Source organism: Platalea leucorodia (genome assembly GCF_965183815.1).
Source record: "Platalea leucorodia genome assembly, chromosome: 5".
NCBI lineage: Eukaryota > Metazoa > Chordata > Aves > Pelecaniformes > Threskiornithidae > Platalea > Platalea leucorodia.
The window spans coordinates 80495015-80513516 of NC_138827.1; the positions used below are offsets into that span (position 1 = coordinate 80495015).

The following is an 18502-nucleotide window of genomic DNA, read 5'->3' on the forward strand; positions in this document are numbered from 1 at the left end:
AGATTAAGTTGAAAAAGTCATATTCATAAAAGCTGAATTAACTGACAAAAAGCAAAATGCTCAACCTGTGAAATGTAATAGCCACTCAGTGATACAAATGACACTGCTTCTTGTTCAATAAAGAGTAAATTCACTTTTGTTTCAAAATCATCTGGAGACTTGAGTAAAGAGAGACCCTTACTGCAACCTATCCCAGTCCTTGTGCAATCAACTAGCATAGAAAATAAAGACAGCATGCATTAAAATTATGCAGAATATGTAGGAATATACACAGTGGGTTTCCAAAGTGCTTATGAAGCTCCCTGCAGCAATTTGCATGGCTACGGTTGTTCAGTGCAGAGAGCAGCAGTTAGAAGTCACTGTTCTTGCTATTGCTAAGCCTATTCTGTGGATAAATAGATGGCTTTAGTGCTGTCACTCTGGCACTAGTTCAGAAGGGAGAGAAAATACAAGATGCTTCCACCCATTCATCCTTGCACATTGCCAGCAGATAGGTCTTCACAGTGTCTGTGTTGTCTGGGCATTTCCAGCCATATGAACTGAGGGAGATGGGCAGGACTCAGCACACTGAGTGTTAGAAAAATTCTGCACAAATCAAGCTCCAGGGTAAGTTATAATTTGATGATGAATATTCTGCTCTTACTGGGAATAATTATGGGAATTCAGCATATAGTCTGAGGATGTTTTACAAAAGGGAAGCATAATTAGCATGTATAAAGCCTGAATCCAGCTGTCACTCTGAGATCTCCCTTGTTTTAATTACATAGCATACCTGTTAATTTGATGCAGAGTCTGATTAGTGTGCTCACCCACAATACTTTAAAGTAATATTTAAGAAGATTCCATGAGTGACACAAAAAGCCACTTGTGAGGAAGAAGTTTAAGTTTTGGCACTGGGTATTGCATCACACCTTATCTGGAGGCAGCAAAAATGGAACAGCCTGAGTTTCAGTGGCAGAAAATCTTAAACTAGTTGTAAATAACCTCTTAAGTTGGAATCGGTAGAGTGCACAAGGCACAAATCTCTCTCTTTTTCTCCAGGGACTGTAAAGGTAGTAATTTATGTAAACCTCTTGTGACTCCCTAGCCCTACAAAAGAGATTCAGACAGCAGCCAAGACCCATCGCTGCCCCTTCCCGTACAAAGCTAGAACAGTTGTTTGGGCACTAGATGGCCATTTAACAGATTGTGCTAACTATTTTATCTCACTGTCAAAGGGAGAACATCACTGGGGGAATACATTTGCTTCATAAATCCAACCTGTTTTTTTAGGAATCTGTTGTTGTGGAGGAAGATGTCAAGCCTGTATCATTTACCAGAATTTTGAAATACAATGCCTCTGAATGGCCATACATGGTGCTTGGATCTCTGGCAGCAGCTGTGAATGGAGCAGTCAGTCCGCTCTATGCTTTGTTATTCAGTCAAATTCTTGGGGTATGTTATGCTAACATTTTAAAGTGTATTTTAGCTCTGAAGCAGAGGGGAGTGAATGTATGATGCAGAACTTGACATGTTTTGGGCAAATCTTTAGATCTCGTCAAGTAAATGGGGTTAGCCTTCTTGCCTATAAACAATTATTCAGTAGAGATATTTATATCGCTGTCATCATACTATCATTTGAGCTCTTTGAAGGGGTAGGCTCATTAGCATTTGTCATGTATTCTTCATTATCTGTCTTGTTCACTTTCCAGAACCGTTGGGAGTGGGTTTCTATACTTGCATAGAGTTTATTTTAGATGCGATGAGATGTACCTCACATGCAGGTACAGTGGAGAGAGAGACATGCGGAAGTCCTTCCTCGCAGAATTTTATTCTACAGACTTGGCCAAACCTTTGAGAAAGCTTTGGATCAGATCCAAAAAATACTTCACTTTTTTGTTCATATATTTCAGGCAGCTCTTTGCTGCCTGTTCCCTGCAGAATGCCCAGGGAGAGGTAGACAATTGTAACAGGGTTCATAGCTGCCAGCAAAAAGTAGACTTGCATCAACAAGTTTGGAAGACAAGCAGGAAATAGGAATATGCTTTAAACCTTGGCCTTCACTAAAGCATGCATTACCATCAAAATCCACAGGCTCACTTGAAAGTTTTCAAGAGTTCAACTATGACTGTTTTTTCCTTCAAAAACTTGCCATAATAGAAAGAGGATGCTTCCCCTTTTGTAAAACAGCTTTTTGGGGAAACAGTTGCCAAGTTAGTGGGAAACTAGAGGGCTGCCTGAAGAAATTCAGCGCTGCTCTAACAAATGCCTAGGAAAGTGTTCTAAATTTTCAAGAATTAGGAGGATAGAGAAAACCCCTGTGTTGATGCTTATTGGGTAAAGTAATGACACATTCACCGGGAAGAAAATGGGAATGCCACTATCGTTTTGCAGTTTGGCTACCCACCTGAGATAGGATAAAACTTGTGTTGTGATTCCCACTTACTTGTTTAGGTCATGGTAGGTACATATGCGTGCAAAGAATATATGACCTGAAGGACAGACACTCTTCTAGAAACTGGAGGTCCGAAACCTTTCAGGCAGGAAAGAGTGAATGAATGAAGGCCCCAGCATCTGAGCTACTGACTAGAAAAGAGCTGAGAATATGCTCCTAATAATAGCAGTGCCAGCAATCTATGAGAGGAAAGATTGACGTTTTGCTGTTTGTTTTTTTGGGGAGGTTGTTTTGGCTTAGACATTTCTCTCTGGGCAGTTACTCAGGACTTGGAATCACATTTACTTGCAGCTTGATGTTTGCTAGCTAAGATCCAGGGAGGGGCAGAGCACAAGATGTTCCAGTCCCTGTTGACCCACTTAGTGGCTCTTGGCCAATGTGCTTGGCCTTTTAGCCATAGGTGTGCTACCTCCAAACACTTTTTGAGTGTCTGGACCTCATGCCAAGGACTGTGGCTTTCACTAGACAGCAGGTGAGACACTGCTATGTGCATTCTGCAATGAATCCAACCTTTGATTCCTTTTGAGAGAGGTTTTCTAGACAGTGGGAGGTCTGGGGCTGACGTCATCCTGCAAGATGCTAAATGCCTTCATTGCCAAGGATGAATTCCTTCTCTTGAAGGTCTCAGTCCATCACAGGAGAGAGGCTGCAAGTAAAAAACAAGCCATAATGAACACAAACGAAGTTCAACATCTGTGTTTCATTATTCATAAATTTAAAACATTTCTGCCTGGCGCCAAGGCAGTCAGGCAGATAGAGTATGCATCTGCTTTCCAAGCTGCCTGAATATCTGCAATGATGTTGTGACAGACATGTGGGCTTGTAATCTGGGACCAATATGCTAGGGAAGTGAGGGGAAAAATCCCCACGGCTATGAAATGAAAGGATAAATTTAGCAAAGTCTGCCTTGAAGGTTCTCAGAAATTAATCCCCAAAAGTGAATGAAGAACTGGATAATACTGGATATGTCTTCTGGTCAGTTCAGATCAGAAGTGTACCTTTGGAACAAATTTCTCAGTAGTTTCTTCTTACTATGCTCTGGTTCCCACTGTGGAACTGTCTCAGAGTATGGGAAATGGATCCTTTCCAGTGAAACTCAGCTGGAAGATGTGCTCTGACTGCTATTGGGCCCATGGCCCCAGATAAAAGGTAGTCCACACTAAAACTGTTGAAACTTGTATAATCTGAATATGGACACGTTGGCAACAACTCTCCTTTTATAAACCTGATGCTATTGTCCACGCTACATGTTACTGTCATCAGTGTTATTTTTTTAAATCAAGAACATAGGCCAAAAACATAGCTGAGCATGTTCGGATAGCTGCAGAATGGGATAGTTCAATTTTACAGGACAGATTTGCACGGGGGGGAAAAAAAAAATCCTCTGTTTGCAATACAGAGGTCTCTTCCCATCAAGTGTTATCCACATTTCCTTCTATAGGACTATAAAGTCCTATTGCTCTCAGTTTCGGGAGAGTGTAAGCATGTACTTCAGCCCATTGCTTTCCTTAAGCTGTGACGCTTCCTTGAATTTAGAGCTTGCAATAGGAATCCCAGACTGACCAATAACTGGCTTCACCAGAAACCCTCAAGGTGTCTTGCAGACATTGCAGTTCTCTCAGCCTTTATCTAGGAGCAAAGGAGAGCCTGGCCACAGGAACTGGGAAGGCCTTTCACAACATATTTCTTGCATAAGAGAAAGCAGGGGAACCATTTTGAATGTGGGTGATATGGATAGAATATTAAAGGAAAGGCTTGCAGCACTCTCCCTTTTCATGAGCACCTTTCATAAGCATGGATATGGATCCAGCCTCCCTGAAATCAGGAACTGTGTTGCCTTTGACTTTCTTGAAATGAAGACTCCTACTTAATCTGGCCTACCATCTAGCCATACAGAAGCAACGAGCAAAAGCTTATTTATAACAAGCATAAATAGTTAGTGGGACTCGCTGTAGGATCCTGGGGCAAGTGTTTATCTCTCTTTTCAAAGCTCAGTCTTGTATTTGATATTTATTTATTCAACTAGAGAGAAAAATTTCAAAGTGTGAAAAGAAAAAATGTTAAGTTTAACGCATGTATGGGTCCATCCCAGTGTTTCTGGATGACTCTGCAGAGACAGCACGCAAATCACTTGTGAAAAAGCCATCAGCATCTCTGGAGAGTAGTGTTTTTCATCCCAGTTCACAACTGTATATTTATTATGATCCATCCCACACTCTGTTTATCATACTGTTTATTAGTTTTACCCATTGGAATTCCTATTCATTTCAACAGAGATTTTGCTGATGTTTTTTCATACGGAAGAAGTACCACAGCACTGTAATTAACATGACATACATGTTAACAAATGTTCACAATGATGAGCAGTTATTCCCCTGGTTACGTTTTAGGCTAGCTCTGCATGTGGCATGACCACGACTATGAAGTGCATTTTCCCATTCATGTCTAGATATTGCACACTATGATGATACAGAAAATACCATCACGGCAATTCTAAAATCCAGAATCCTGGTAGGACACAGTTTCTGCATGCACTGATTTCACCTTGTATGTCATTCAGTCCAAGCGTTTAACTAGAATACGTTCTACAGAAAAAAAAAAAACCAAACAAAAAACAGTGGTATCTTTTCTAGGTACATATGTTACAAAGACAGATGAAATCTGCTCACAGCCTGTTCAGTTCAGGATCAAACATGAATTACTGGATATACAGTGGATTTCATTAAGGGGATAGGAATAGCAGCAGACCATTATATGTTTTGTTCTTATTATGACAGATTAAAAAATACCTGGTGGTTTTGGTTTTTTTTAAACAAAGATTAACCTGAGAAACTAATATACCTTCCTACTGATAAGACAGCATGGCATTGGAACAGCTCAGCTTGCAACACTAAGTGCCGTTTTGATATTATCATTTTGGATTTTGCAGGATTTATTTTGTTGCCAAGGTGCTGATGTACAAAGTTAAAATACTTGAAGTGGAATTCCCACTAAAGAACAGCTATTTCTTTTTCTCAAATTCATGCTCTAATTCCTCCCTGTTACTCTGATGCATAGCTCACTCTGAACCATAGATAACTTGGGTTGACCTTTTAAGACTAGTACTTAAGTTTATTTTTGTGGAATTTTTACATTTTGCAGCTGTAATGAAAATTCCTTCTTCTCTTTCTACTGTTAAAGGCTTACCTAGAAGAATTTAAGCTGTTTTTGGTATAAGTAAAAGTTGAATGCACAAGTTATTTTTATTTACACCTTACAGATAACAGGTTGAGAGATTAGTCAATTTATAGTAATTATTACCTGTGAAAATCCAATTAAAATTAATTTAAGGTTAGCGGAGAAGTACAAACATGAGCTGTGGCTTATACCTGCAAGTAGCAGAAGTAGTTTAACAACTTCAGGTAGGTTAACTGACCTACATATCATCCGCTCTGACTGAAAGGAATTGCTAAAGGATGGCTACTTAGATTTGGACCACTACTTCAGCAGCAGCCAGTAATGCTGGCAGGTGTTGAAAAAGCCCAGATATTAAGAACAAGAGATAAAAGGAAAATAATATGGAGACTGGAGCAGAATGGGGTGGAGGGGCTCTACTTTAAGCACTAATGCTTTTTGTCAAGTACCCAGCAGTAAGCGAATAGCTTGTATCCACACTCCTTCAGTAAAAGACAATCGGTTCCTCTTGAAGCCTACCTGTAGCAGTTACAGATCTGTTAGCGTTGTGCAAGGAGACTCATGCTAGGGTACACTTATTTACACAAACTTTGTTTTGTATGGCCCAATAAAGTTGCAATTGGCATAGACTGGTGAGGAGATAAGGGAGCTGCTGCACTGTTCCTTTGTTGCTGTGCTATTTATTTCACTGCTATTCTCTGGTTATCCCACTGGGTCTTGTCTAGAATGGGGGGATGACTGATTAATTATAACTAGGGATGGGCAACAAGTAATAGCAGTATGTGCAGACACTGAGTATAATAAACTTCTTGTTTAACAGGAGTAAAAAACATGATGTTGTACCCAGGCTCACCTTAGGAAAAATAAGGAATCGGGCCTTTGGAAGGGGTGAGGGAGGCTTTGGGTCTTGAGTGGGCTTCTGCACTTGGTAATAGGGAGTCATGAATGAACTTCACCCACAGCAAAACTGACACTTCTAATATGATGCCACCTATTTTTTTCAAAGACCTTCTCCATTCTTGAAGAAGAAGAAAGAAGAATCCAGATCAATGGTGTCTGCGTGCTCTTTGTCTTAATTGGAATCCTTTCATTTTTCACACAGTTTCTACAGGTAATAGCAGTCCAATATGGGTAAATCTTGTTTCTGATCCTTTACTCTGTGGGTATCTCTTTCTGTACAATATTTGTATTTATTCTTATGCACCCCAGGGATACACCTTTGCCAAGTCTGGTGAGCTGCTTACAAGACGGTTAAGGAAAATCGGTTTCCAGGCTATGCTAGGGCAAGACATTGGTTGGTTTGATGACCGGAAGAACAGCCCCGGTGCTTTGACTACAAGACTTGCAACAGATGCCTCCCAGGTCCAAGGGGTAAGACCTGGTAGCTTAAGAATCATTTTACTGTAAGCACTGATTGAAGGCCTATTTTGGCACAGTCACAGAAATTAGCTAGCATGCAACCAGTGAGGTCCGTGTAGATCAGTCCTTGGTCAGTCAGTTAAGCTATTTCTATTTATCATAGACTGTCAACGTGGAACTATTCTCACTGTATTTACCTAAAAGCACAAATATGGTCACAATTTACTGCCCATTATTCCTGCCTATATTACCAGAACAAGAACACAACCATCAATGGAACGGCAAGGAGCATCCAGTGCAAAAGTTTTAATTTCTTTTTTCTGGAGATGAATTAGCTTTTTGCCACAATGCTTAAGTGTTTATTTCAAAAACACATCAGACTAGTATTTTAGTGACATTTCATCTCTGATCATGTTTTCAGGTTTTCAGCATGGTATTGTGCTTGTTGTGAGAGTTTTGATTTAAACTAACAGTCCACTTGGAAAAACAGTTTACAGTACTGGCTGGTGCTCCAGCCCTGGACTCATGCAGCCAGTTTCAGTGTGACTTATTATTTGGGAAAGAGAACCACTAACTCCATGCGTTGTGTTCCTTAGTGGGTGAGCGTTAAATCATGCTGAGCTATAAATGTTACCTGTCTGAAGCGATGCTTTGGTAGAAGGGAGTCAGATGCCATTTCACTTGGCTCCAATGCAAGCAATATTTTCTAGAAACGGAGAAGGAAACATACAGATTTCTTTGTTACAAAAATTGTCCTGTTTCAGCTTGACTGAAGATGGTGGGTTAGTTTTTAAAAACTATTAATGGGGATTTTAAGAATTTAAAAGACAAATGAGAGAAGAGGTTCCCCAGACCTCTGTCAGCAGCAATTCCTGCAGAATCAGAGAAACCAGCTGCAAACCTCTTCAGCCCTTACAGGCACTTACAGGGCATATTTTAATTGAAATAAACAAACCTGTACAACACTGACTGAACCATTTAATAGCCTCCTAAGGGACATCTTTGTTCTAAGCACACGTAGAGCAGTGGGGCACAGCCATTCAACCCACAGCTCTGGGGCAAAAAAACAGAGCTACTTGAGCAGCAGTGTCCTCCGCCTGTCACTGCCTGACACAGAGCTTAGCCAGCTGCTGCTATTGCAGAGCAGGCTGAAGGTGAGAAGATGCACACAAGTGTCCGGGGTCTGAAAATGTCTACATCTGCACCAGGAGTAAGAACTGGACTCTTGGAGCGAGGGGGTGTTAGAGCTGCAGGATCCAGGTAAGAGCAGCCCTAGGGCTGCTCCTTTTGGTAGCCTCTGCAGAGCTGGGAGGTGTATCTTCCACCGTGGCCAGGCCCGAGGCACCTTGCCTTATTGCTGCAGGTCAGGGGAGGAGTAGATGATGAGCATTTTGTGCTGCAAGTCTACATCCTGCAAATGAATTCGACTGAAAATGATCAAGGATATCAAATGTATGGTTTTTTTCTAATGCATAGCACCTAGTTCCTATCTAGGGCTGCTGTTTACTGCTATGAAAGAAAATAACTTTTGAGTAAATAAATCAAGTTTATTACAAAGAATAGTGTTCTCGAAGTCCATCAGGAGAAGATGAATGCATTCAATAAAGGCGATGTCAAAGGCATATGTAAAATTTTTCCTTAATAAAGAGACAAGCAGAAATGCAACTTTAATTCATCCTTTCTCAGTGATGTTTCTTACTGATTTTAGCACAGCTGAGACTTTGTTGTTAAGTTGCAAAAGGGTTCTGTTTATTACTTAAATCTAGATGGATAAATGTAGGGGCTAAACAGAGTATTCAGATGAGCAATTCCCCAGGGAACCAAGGGAACTCATTTCAATAGTTACATTATCTTTCTCACAATCATTAGAAACAATTTTCTGAGTTCTCACTGGAAAGTTTGGCAGGGGACAGGCATACTGGAGATTTGCAGTCCTTCTCTTGATACAAGTAATTGGAAACAGTATATCCAAACTGGCTAAATTCCAGTGCAGTCAGCAGCTGTTGGTGCCTTATGATATTTTAATATCATTCAGAGTTTTCTAAAATTTTATAGGACAATTTATTTAAAGATTTTTGAAGTTACTGTTGGAGTACAAGTCAATCATTTCTGTTTCTTTTCTTTGAAGGCAACTGGATCGCAGATAGGAATGATTGTCAATTCCTTTACCAACATCGGGGTGGCCATGATCATTGCGTTCTACTTCAGCTGGAAACTGAGTTTAGTTATCCTGTGTTTCCTGCCCTTTTTGGCCTTATCTGGAGCCGTGCAGGCTAAAATGCTGACAGGATTCGCCTCTCAGGACAAGAAAGCCCTGGAAGTTGCTGGACGGGTAATGTTATTAAAAAACTAATTTATATTTGCAGTCATGGGGAGTTGAAAAATCAGGCATTTGGGACCATCAGTAATTCAAATGTAATGGAACTGGCAATGTTTTGCAAATAAGTTGTGATATTTCAGCTTGTCAAGCCACTGAAACATCTTTGGGAACTCCTTAACTGCAAAAGCACTTGCTGCATAGAAGACACAGATCTCTCAGCAGTTTGTTTCGCCTTTGTTGGGTTTTATTTAAATACCCATTTGTTGATGCCCCGTGATTATGCTGTCCTCAGAAAGCAGCGATACTTGTTCACTTAAAAATCCTCACATCTGAGAATTTGGCACTGAACCGCAGATCAGTACCTGGATTTTAGAGAGAGCAGAATTGTTCCTTCAGTGGGCCCTCCTAGCTTGCCAGCTTCTCCAGCAATGGGTGCTGCTACATCACAAGCATCACTTTATTTTTATGTATGGATTTTAAGGGTCAAAATTCTACCAATTCTCATTTCTCAGCTAGTATATAATTTTTTTTTTTTTTTAATTCAGATAAGCATTAACCCTTTTTCTGTTAATTTGTAGCAGGAGACATAGCACTTTCTCATAATACGTTAAATTTTGTTCCATGGTGAAACCATACCTGTGTGGGTATTCAACCAACCAGCATGGGACATGAGGAAGGAATTCCCTTTCCTTGGAAAGAATGCGTCCGGTGTTCAGTGACCCCTGGCTAAAGCCCCCCTCCTTGTTACTCCAACTCCAGTATCACGGTTAGCGGCAGCCATGCTCCGCTGGCTGCAAGACCCTGCGAACTGCCTCACCTCAAAGGCTGAGAATAGGTTTACGTAGTTCGCACAAGGCTGAGAATAGCTGTATGAAGTTTGCACTGGCTGAGCAGACTTCCAGTCCATGCACCAGAACAGGAGAAGGGAGGGACACAAGAGAAAGGAATGCCATTTTCTCAGGAGTTCACTCCTATGCACAAAGAAGAGCGAGCAGGTCTGCCGCCTTTGGAACGCTCAAACTCCATTAACTTTAGTTCTGGGTCACGAAGTTCTGGCATAAGACCCAGAACCTGATACTTTTTAAGTATACCTAGCTCAGCTGTGCGGAAACTGAACTGTGTCAGAAACGCAGGGGATTTAGAAGACAGGCAACACGAGGAAGACTACCTCAGGTTACCCCGCTCAGAGTAATGCCTGAGCCTTCTCCCCCGCTTTAGGCTGCCGTATTTCTAGCATCAGAAAAAGTATGCTTTTCAGGCTCCCTCAAAGCCTCAGAGATTTTCCTTCTGCAGAGCTACTTTAGCCCATCCTAAAATGACTCTTGCAGAGTTCCCACTCCTCCCAGTCTTCCGTCTTCCTACATTAAAGTCCTGCCCACCAAACATCTTACCCATCCCGCCTTCCACCCTGCCCCATCTGAACCTTCCCTCTACCCATCTGAGCTCTCAACCAACTATCTTCAGCCTCCTCTTGACCTTAATCTGTGCAGCAAACACATGGACTGGAGCCCTTTGCCCTGTTCAGCTCGGCATCTACTGGCTGTTTCTCTCCCGTTGCCTGCTGCAGCTAGCTCCGCCTGCCACCCCCCTTTTTGACTTCTGAAGAAGCAAATCTTCAGCTCCCAGTTCCCATTTCTGGGTGTGATTTAAAGCAGCACGTCCTGACTGGGGGCATAGAACTTCTTAAAAAAAATCATGTTGACTACCTACACATGCAGACTTCTGGAATTTTTTTTTTTTTAAATGCACAAAAGGTATTACGTGAATTAATATCACTTGACACTGGTATCACTAATCAAATGAATACATTTACGGGCCACTGTGAGTGCTGTTAGGAACAATCTTCAATTCTAGAAAGCCAAGGAAGAATTAAGACCAGACAAATTGCCCACATTCAGAACAGTTTAATTATTTACAAAAAGTGATAAATCAAAATACTGCCTTGATAAAGACAGAAACTTCACTAATGAGTCAAGGCATCAGCTTTTATTCAACGGAACGACCCAGAGGCTGGGATGAAAAGGGCACTCCATGCTTCAGCAGTTTTGGCGATGACTGATTATGTCTGGTGTTATTTTCTAATTTATTTGCCAGCACTGCATCCAAATGCTGAACACTCTGAGTTCTTCCACAGTGATTGCTCATCAGCCATGCTAAACATGGACAAGCACAGTCTGAACAATCCAATTCACAGTACCTACTCATCAGCTCTTTCACATTGCCTGATAATGCAAGAGATTTGACTCTTAATTTTGGCCAGGAAAAAACACCCTGAAATTGGATGGAATATTTTTAATGATTTATATTCAGATCTCTTCCTACATGCTGAAAACATCCATAAGCCGACTGTTGCTTCCCAAAGGAAAGCGTCACACTATGAAACCACTATCAAAGTCCAGGAAAGTCCAGCATTTTCAACCCATTTTTTAATAAAATTACTTGAGATAAGTAGGGTGAAATAAGGATCAAACAAACTGTCGATTTACTTCTGTAGATGAAACTGTAGTGCTATTTTTTGGGGACAGAACCCCAAATTCTGACTGGCAACAAAGCACAATATAAAGCCTACAAATAATTAAAGCTCCAGAGAAGTTCCCACGGGGATTATCTCAGAATCTCCTGTGTTGCATTTTTCTGTGTACATAGGCAAGCATTTGCTTACTCTTTGCCGATGTACAAGGTAAAAATTCTGGCAATTGTGCCACTGCTGTTAGAGGAATCAAGGTGTCACCCCCCATTTATATGTTCCATCTCATCAGGCTTTTTGGACATAAACAAGAGAAAGAGGGAGGATGAGCAGGTGAGGAAACGTAGTGAATTCAGGTGGTTTTAATTTATGAAACAGAAGTTGGGGATAGCAGCCCTTCTAACCCTTGCTCTGACTATTCCTGTAAGTAAAACAAATAATTGAAATAGACATCTTTAATTAACAAATGCATGCAATCAAGGAAATAACAGTGTTCCTAAAACCATTTTTTGCTTTTGTGGATGGCCCATTTATTCACATCATGTGAAATAAGTCACAAGTGAGAGCACGTGCCCGATTTCCTAAGTGTGCTTACGGTAACTTCGCTCTCGTGGAGCAGACAGAGCGTGACTCTTGAGGCTGGTAGCAGATAATTGCTTGTAGGGAAGTTTCTCCTTAGGTTGGCTGATATTTGGGCCAGTCTGTATCATATCTGAATCAATTTCTGTGTGGCATTAGTGCCCTGTGTTCACAAGAGAATCATGCATTTCTGAAAGAGCACACTCTGCTTTTCCAAGTAAAAACTAGGAGCTTTTACCCATTTTTTTTTTTTTTTTCTCCTCCAGATTTCCAGTGAAGCCCTCTCTAACATCAGGACTGTAGCTGGGATAGGGAAAGAGAAAATGTTTATCAACAATTTTGAGAAGAACCTGTATATGCCCTACAGAGCTGCAACCAAGAAAGCACATGTTTACGGACTCTGCTTTGGCTTTGCCCAGAGCATAGTGTTCATTGCCAACGCCGTCTCCTACAGATACGGAGGGTTTCTAGTTGACACTGAAGGACTCCATTACAGCTTTGTGTTCAGGTGAGAGCCCGCCCGGAGCCACAAACCGGCTCCTCTCCAGAAGCGCTGGTCTCGGTGTAGCGTTCGGTCTCTCGACGGCTTCCCAAGAATGACCGTGTCCCCCTTCCCCACAGGGTGATCTCTGCTATTGTGACCAGCGGAACTGCTTTGGGAAGAGCTTCTTCCTATACCCCAAACTATGCCAAAGCCAAAACATCTGCCGCACGCTTTTTTCAACTGGTCGATCGGCTTCCTAAAATCAGTGTTTACAGTGAAAAAGGGGAGAAATGGGTAAGAGCGGAGATGAGTAATTTGTGATGTCATTCAGCTCAATATAAGCACTGAAGTTGCACTAACGATTTATAAGTCAATGAGGATCCCTGCTTTACAGGAAGGTTCTGCTGATTGTATAATTGTTACTTGCCTTTGCTCTTTCGGAAGCAGCGAGCTCTGTACTAGACGGCAAGAGTACTATAAAGTGTGGCTGTTAGGAATTTGTCAGGGTAAAACTCCTGTAAATTGGAATAGGACCCATTTGGATGACTCACGGAATAGCATGATTTTTCTTTCTGCGCCACAGTTCGCACATAAACCTGACTATCGCTAGCTTATAATGGAGGCTTTTTTCCATTCACGTCAAAATGTTGGGGGTGTTCACGAGGAGGCGAATCATCTTTGAGTCAGACAGAATGAAAATGTTCAATTTTTGGTGAATTGAAAAGTCAGATGTAGAACAGTCAAATAGTTTATTTTTCATTTTGCTTATTTTTTTCAGAATTAAACAAAAACTTGCAATAATTGTTATGAACGAAATACATTAAGTATTTTCCTTCAAACCTTGAAAATAAAGTATCTTGATTCCCTTCAGAGTTTTGTAAAAGAGTTTTTTAAGAGCTCTGGGAAAACTGACCTGAATTCATGTGTTGTAACGTTGCGAAGTTCAATTGATTTTTTTTTTTTTTTTTTTTACCAAATCCAGCTTTTTGCACAAATGTATTTGGACTATCACCAAATTTACACTTACGCAATGTCTGTATTAAGATAAAAAACTTACCCATTTGCAAGGCAATCCTCTTTCCAGTTGATGCCTCTGACCAGTGCGGTACAGGGAGGTGTAACCAGAGCATTAGTGTTATGACCAATGGCTTCATCTCTAGAACAGCTACTCCAGTATGGTTTGTATCCCTCTTTCTGGGCTAATTTCACAAGCACTAATGCCATATTTTAAATAAGAGATGCAAGAATGGAATTTGAGGTAGAGTTACTTTGTACTTTACGACTCGGTTTTGAGCTCGAGCTCACTGTAGCATCTTTCTTTCTCATTTTTTTTTTTCACCAGGATGATTTCAAGGGAAGCATTGAATTTCTTAACTGTAAATTCACATACCCTTCTCGGCCTGATATTCAGGTCCTGAAAGGACTCTCTGTAGCTGTTAGGCCTGGACAGACTTTGGCATTTGTTGGAAGTAGTGGCTGCGGTAAGAGCACCAGTGTCCAGCTTCTGGAGCGTTTCTACGACCCTGAGCACGGAAGTGTGGTAAGCAAAGGAAACGTGGTTTGCGTGCTGTTGTTTTCAGCAATGCTACAAGGACTCTTCTGAATGCGTCCTGCTGTGCAGCCTAGCGGTGGTGCCACGTACATGTGCAGCGTGGGGCTTCAGCTCACAAACGTGGACTGTTCGGGCAACTCCTGAGTGTCATCTCAGAGGTATTCAGGCAGGATCAGAACACTGCAAGCCTCAGGCGTGCCCTCGTGCATTGTGTAGGCCACAGACATTCACCTTGGTAGCTCCTGTATGAAACATATATTGTCTGGCGTACATGGCGGGAGCACAAGCAAAAATCAAGTCTGAATGGAGCAACAAAGAGCCTGGAGCATCCCTACATATACAGCTTCAACATGCAGCTTCTTTGCAGGTTGAATTTGTCTAGATTTAACTTCCAGTTATGCAATTACTGATAGCTTCAAAAGCTTTTCTGTCTTTTCCTCATGTAAATATGTAACCATCGAGTTTGATTTCTCTTTCTTTTTGGAAAAAATCAGTGTGGTAATCACTGCGCCAGGAAGGCAACAAAGCCCCTGCCTAACCTTAAGCAATTACATAGTTCACTTGGACTTAAGATTAAGCAAATGGTCTAGTGTTTGGCTGGATCACAGCGATACCCAGAAAATACACATCCTGTGCAAAGGAGTCAAATATAAGCAGATTCTTCAAATCACTTTAAGTCAGTTGTGTTTGCATTTAGTAATATGGCTAAATCATTTAGTTTTGCTATAAACTAGCTGGGTTTTGCAGGCTGTTGTTTTGGAATGATGTTTCAAGTTTTCTCCTATTTCCTGGTAGTTAATAGATGGCCACGACACGAAGAAAATAAATGTACAGTTTCTTAGATCAAAAATTGGAATAGTGTCCCAGGAGCCCGTGCTATTCGACTGCAGCATTGCTGATAATATCAAATACGGCAGTAACACCAAAGAGGCGAGGATGGAGAAAGTCATAGAAGCGGCCCAGAAGGCTCAGCTGCATGATTTTGTCATGTCGCTGCCTGATGTAAGTACCCGCGAGGCGCTGGCTGTGGAACTGCAGATAGGCTGCTCGGTGTTCATTGCAGCGGGAGTCGCTCCACACCCAGATGAAGTTGCTGCACTCGTATGCCTTTCATTTACTTTTACAGCTGTCGCAGTAGGAGCGAAGACGGTGTCATGACCATTCGTTATGTTCCTGACAGCTTGGGCGTGAGTTGCTACTGCATTTTTACACAGTAGGCAAATATTTACAAAACTGAAACCAGCAGTCACCACTCTCAATTAGGAGAAAAGGGAAGATTTTTCAAAGCCATGGACAAAAAAGCAAAAGCAGCCCAGTTCAGCAGCCAAAGCATTACACTGAGTCAGGAAATCTAAATCTGTTCCCAACTGTGGGAGATTTGTCTTGTGACTAGGGCATGATACTTAGACAAAAATAGTTGAAGCTGGTTGCCTACATGCACTTAAATGCACTGAAAGCGTATAAATATAAATCAGAAGAACGTAAAAGGTGTGGATGCAATTTAGGCACCCAAACAACACACTTGTCCAGAAAGCCCTTAAATCACTTCTAGCCTCTTCTCCCAGATCTGAGGTGGGGGGATTTCTCTGGCCTCAGATAAATCAGCCATCATCTTGCTATCAAATGTTTCTTCCAGGCCCGCCACCATACTGCCTGGGCCCCGTGCACTGCAAAGCACGGCTCGGAAACGTCTCCCCGAACACGTGTATCACTCACACAGCGTTTCTGCACCGCCGGGTTTTTTAAGGAGGAGGCAGCAATGATCAGCGCTCTTGCCTCTCTCCTCCTGCTCCTCCTTCAGGCTGTGTACTGGTGTGTTTGCTTACACCGGAATAAAATCTTCCTTTTGCATATTTTTCAGAAATACGAAACTAATGTTGGGGCTCAAGGATCCCAGCTGTCTCGTGGGCAAAAACAACGCATTGCTATAGCGAGGGCCATCATACGAGATCCTAAAATTTTATTACTGGATGAAGCTACCTCTGCCTTAGACACAGAAAGTGAAAAGGTAAATGTGCAGCGATAAGCAATAAGGGAAAGTTAATGCAATGGCTTACATGTACAACGCCTTTTTCTGTTCTACAGAGACATCCCGACGTACTCCACTGCATGACCGCAACGTTATTCCACATTGTTAATTCAGCACTTACACCTTCGATGATCTTTTTGAAAGATCCAGAAAGCACAGCTATAAAACAAGCAGCCAGCTACAAGGGCTCTTAGACTGCCAGCAAGAGGCAGCGCTTTTTCAGGAACGTGCATACTAATTCCCTGGGTTTCAAAGCATTCAGTGGGAGTGTTTCATAAATACAGTTTCTGCACATTAAAAACAAACAAACAAAAATATATTCAAGCATATGAATGCTGAGCCCGAATATCCAATAAAAACAGCAGCGAGGGGCCTAAGAACTTGGGCGATAATTTGCATGGCTTGGTTATGCTCAGAGATTAGGGAAATGGTGGAAATTTAAAAACACATCCACACCGAGCTGACAGTCAGCATGTCAGCTGAATAAAGGCCTGCCTTAATTTCTGCTCTCTATTTACCCGTCCCTTCTTTGTCCTGCTAACAAACTGAGCTCCTGACCCAGCTAAGCACACCAGTAACATAACCTTCGATGTAGCCTCGTACTGACTGTTACAAGTGTTGCACAATATGGTTAATTAATCTGAAGCAATCAGCTTTCTCCAGCTCTGAGCCCCAATTTGGTTTGCACATTTTCACTCTGACATGTTGTCTCTTGCCTTTAGACTGTGCAGGCAGCGCTGGATAAGGCCAGAGAGGGACGTACCTGCATCGTCATTGCCCACCGCTTGTCCACCATCCAGAACGCTGACATCATCGCTGTGATGTCGCAAGGACTCGTCATCGAAAGGGGCACTCATGATGAACTGATGGCCATGGAAGGAGCTTATTATAAGCTTGTTACCACTGGCGCCCCAATTAGCTGAATTACTGTGATTCTAAATTGGAAAGATTTCTGTAAGCAAATACTCGCGGTAGGTATGTGTATGTCGGTACCCCACAGTGCTACAAAGCGCGCTACAATAGTCTGAGTTCTGTGGTACCCTAAACGTATGGAGCTTTCTGCATCAAGCACACTTGTCAGGCACAGGCAGGGGACTAAGCGTAGGCTGAGGCATTCAGGAAGTGGCTTAGCCCGCTGCTAAGGGAAAGCAAGCCTGAAAATGGGAAAGATCTTTGCTGGGGAGCTGGGGAATTGCCACCACCTGCAGTCAGACTGCACAGGCCTCTCATTCCTCAACTAGCAATCAAGGAAGACTCCACCCTGGTGTTCTGGAAACTGCCACGTGCCTAGGTAAGCTCCATGAATAAAAAACAATCCCAGGAATGATGCTGTGTATCTGACGGGATCCAATCTCTCCCAACGTTCGGTCTGCAGAGGATTACAACAGATACCCTCGCTGTGGGTACAGACCCACCCCCCCATACCAGACACCTCGCCTGTGCTGGCAGGGGAGGCCAAGCTTCCACTGCGTGCAGCTACAGCGCTAACGCATCGGCGCCCTGAGCCTGACAGCGCTGCCCCTTCAACAAGACCGTTAAGTACTTACAGAGGAGGCAGCGCCACAAAAGTAAGGAAAGCAACCGCGAAGAGGGACAGAAGCTGGTGAGGATCATTTCCCCTACACTCGCCACTCTGATCAAAGCTGTCGACTAGATTTTGAATAGGAATAAATGCTTTCGTTAAATCAATGCAAAATCCTACAGTTAATCGTCACAGTTCTTTAAATCACTTCTGTTGAGACGGTGACGGATAATATGTCCTCTTTTTTTCAGAAGGCAAGACAACGATGAGTATTTTTACAGAAATCATAAATATATTCAGTAAAGGTGGAAAAGAAATAGCCATAATTAGCTCTTTGTTTGTATTAAGCAGAGTTGATAAATAGAGCAACAATTCATTCAGCAATGACAAAGGTCAGGAAGTGTCTTCTGACAGAAGCTTGTATCTGCAACAGTTTATTATAAGGTCTACTGCCTGTTTCTCTGAAATATGTTATTGGATATTGTCTGCAGGACAACAGGACTCCTTCCTTTAGTGACCGGGCTCTTGGAGACAAAGCAGATAGACAGAAAGTCTAAATTACAGTTTCAAAATTTAATTCTT

General features: G+C 42.1%; 1 protein-coding gene across 1 annotated transcript in view; it reads left to right on the forward strand.

Annotated features, from left to right (window-relative positions):
- Positions 1-17321, forward strand: part of ABCB11 (ATP binding cassette subfamily B member 11) — a gene marked incomplete at both ends in the record, with an annotated part of 45303 nt that extends 27982 nt beyond the window's left edge. Inside the window, 10 exons of the mRNA XM_082312042.1 lie at positions 1273-1434; positions 6615-6719; positions 6818-6979; positions 9096-9299; positions 12600-12841; positions 12955-13111; positions 14160-14357; positions 15165-15371; positions 16231-16377; positions 17121-17321. Of these exons, the coding sequence (XP_082168168.1) occupies positions 1273-1434; positions 6615-6719; positions 6818-6979; positions 9096-9299; positions 12600-12841; positions 12955-13111; positions 14160-14357; positions 15165-15371; positions 16231-16377; positions 17121-17321 (1785 nt within the window). The remainder of the gene's footprint in view (positions 1-1272; positions 1435-6614; positions 6720-6817; positions 6980-9095; positions 9300-12599; positions 12842-12954; positions 13112-14159; positions 14358-15164; positions 15372-16230; positions 16378-17120) is intronic.
- Positions 17322-18502: the final 1181 nt, after the last annotated feature.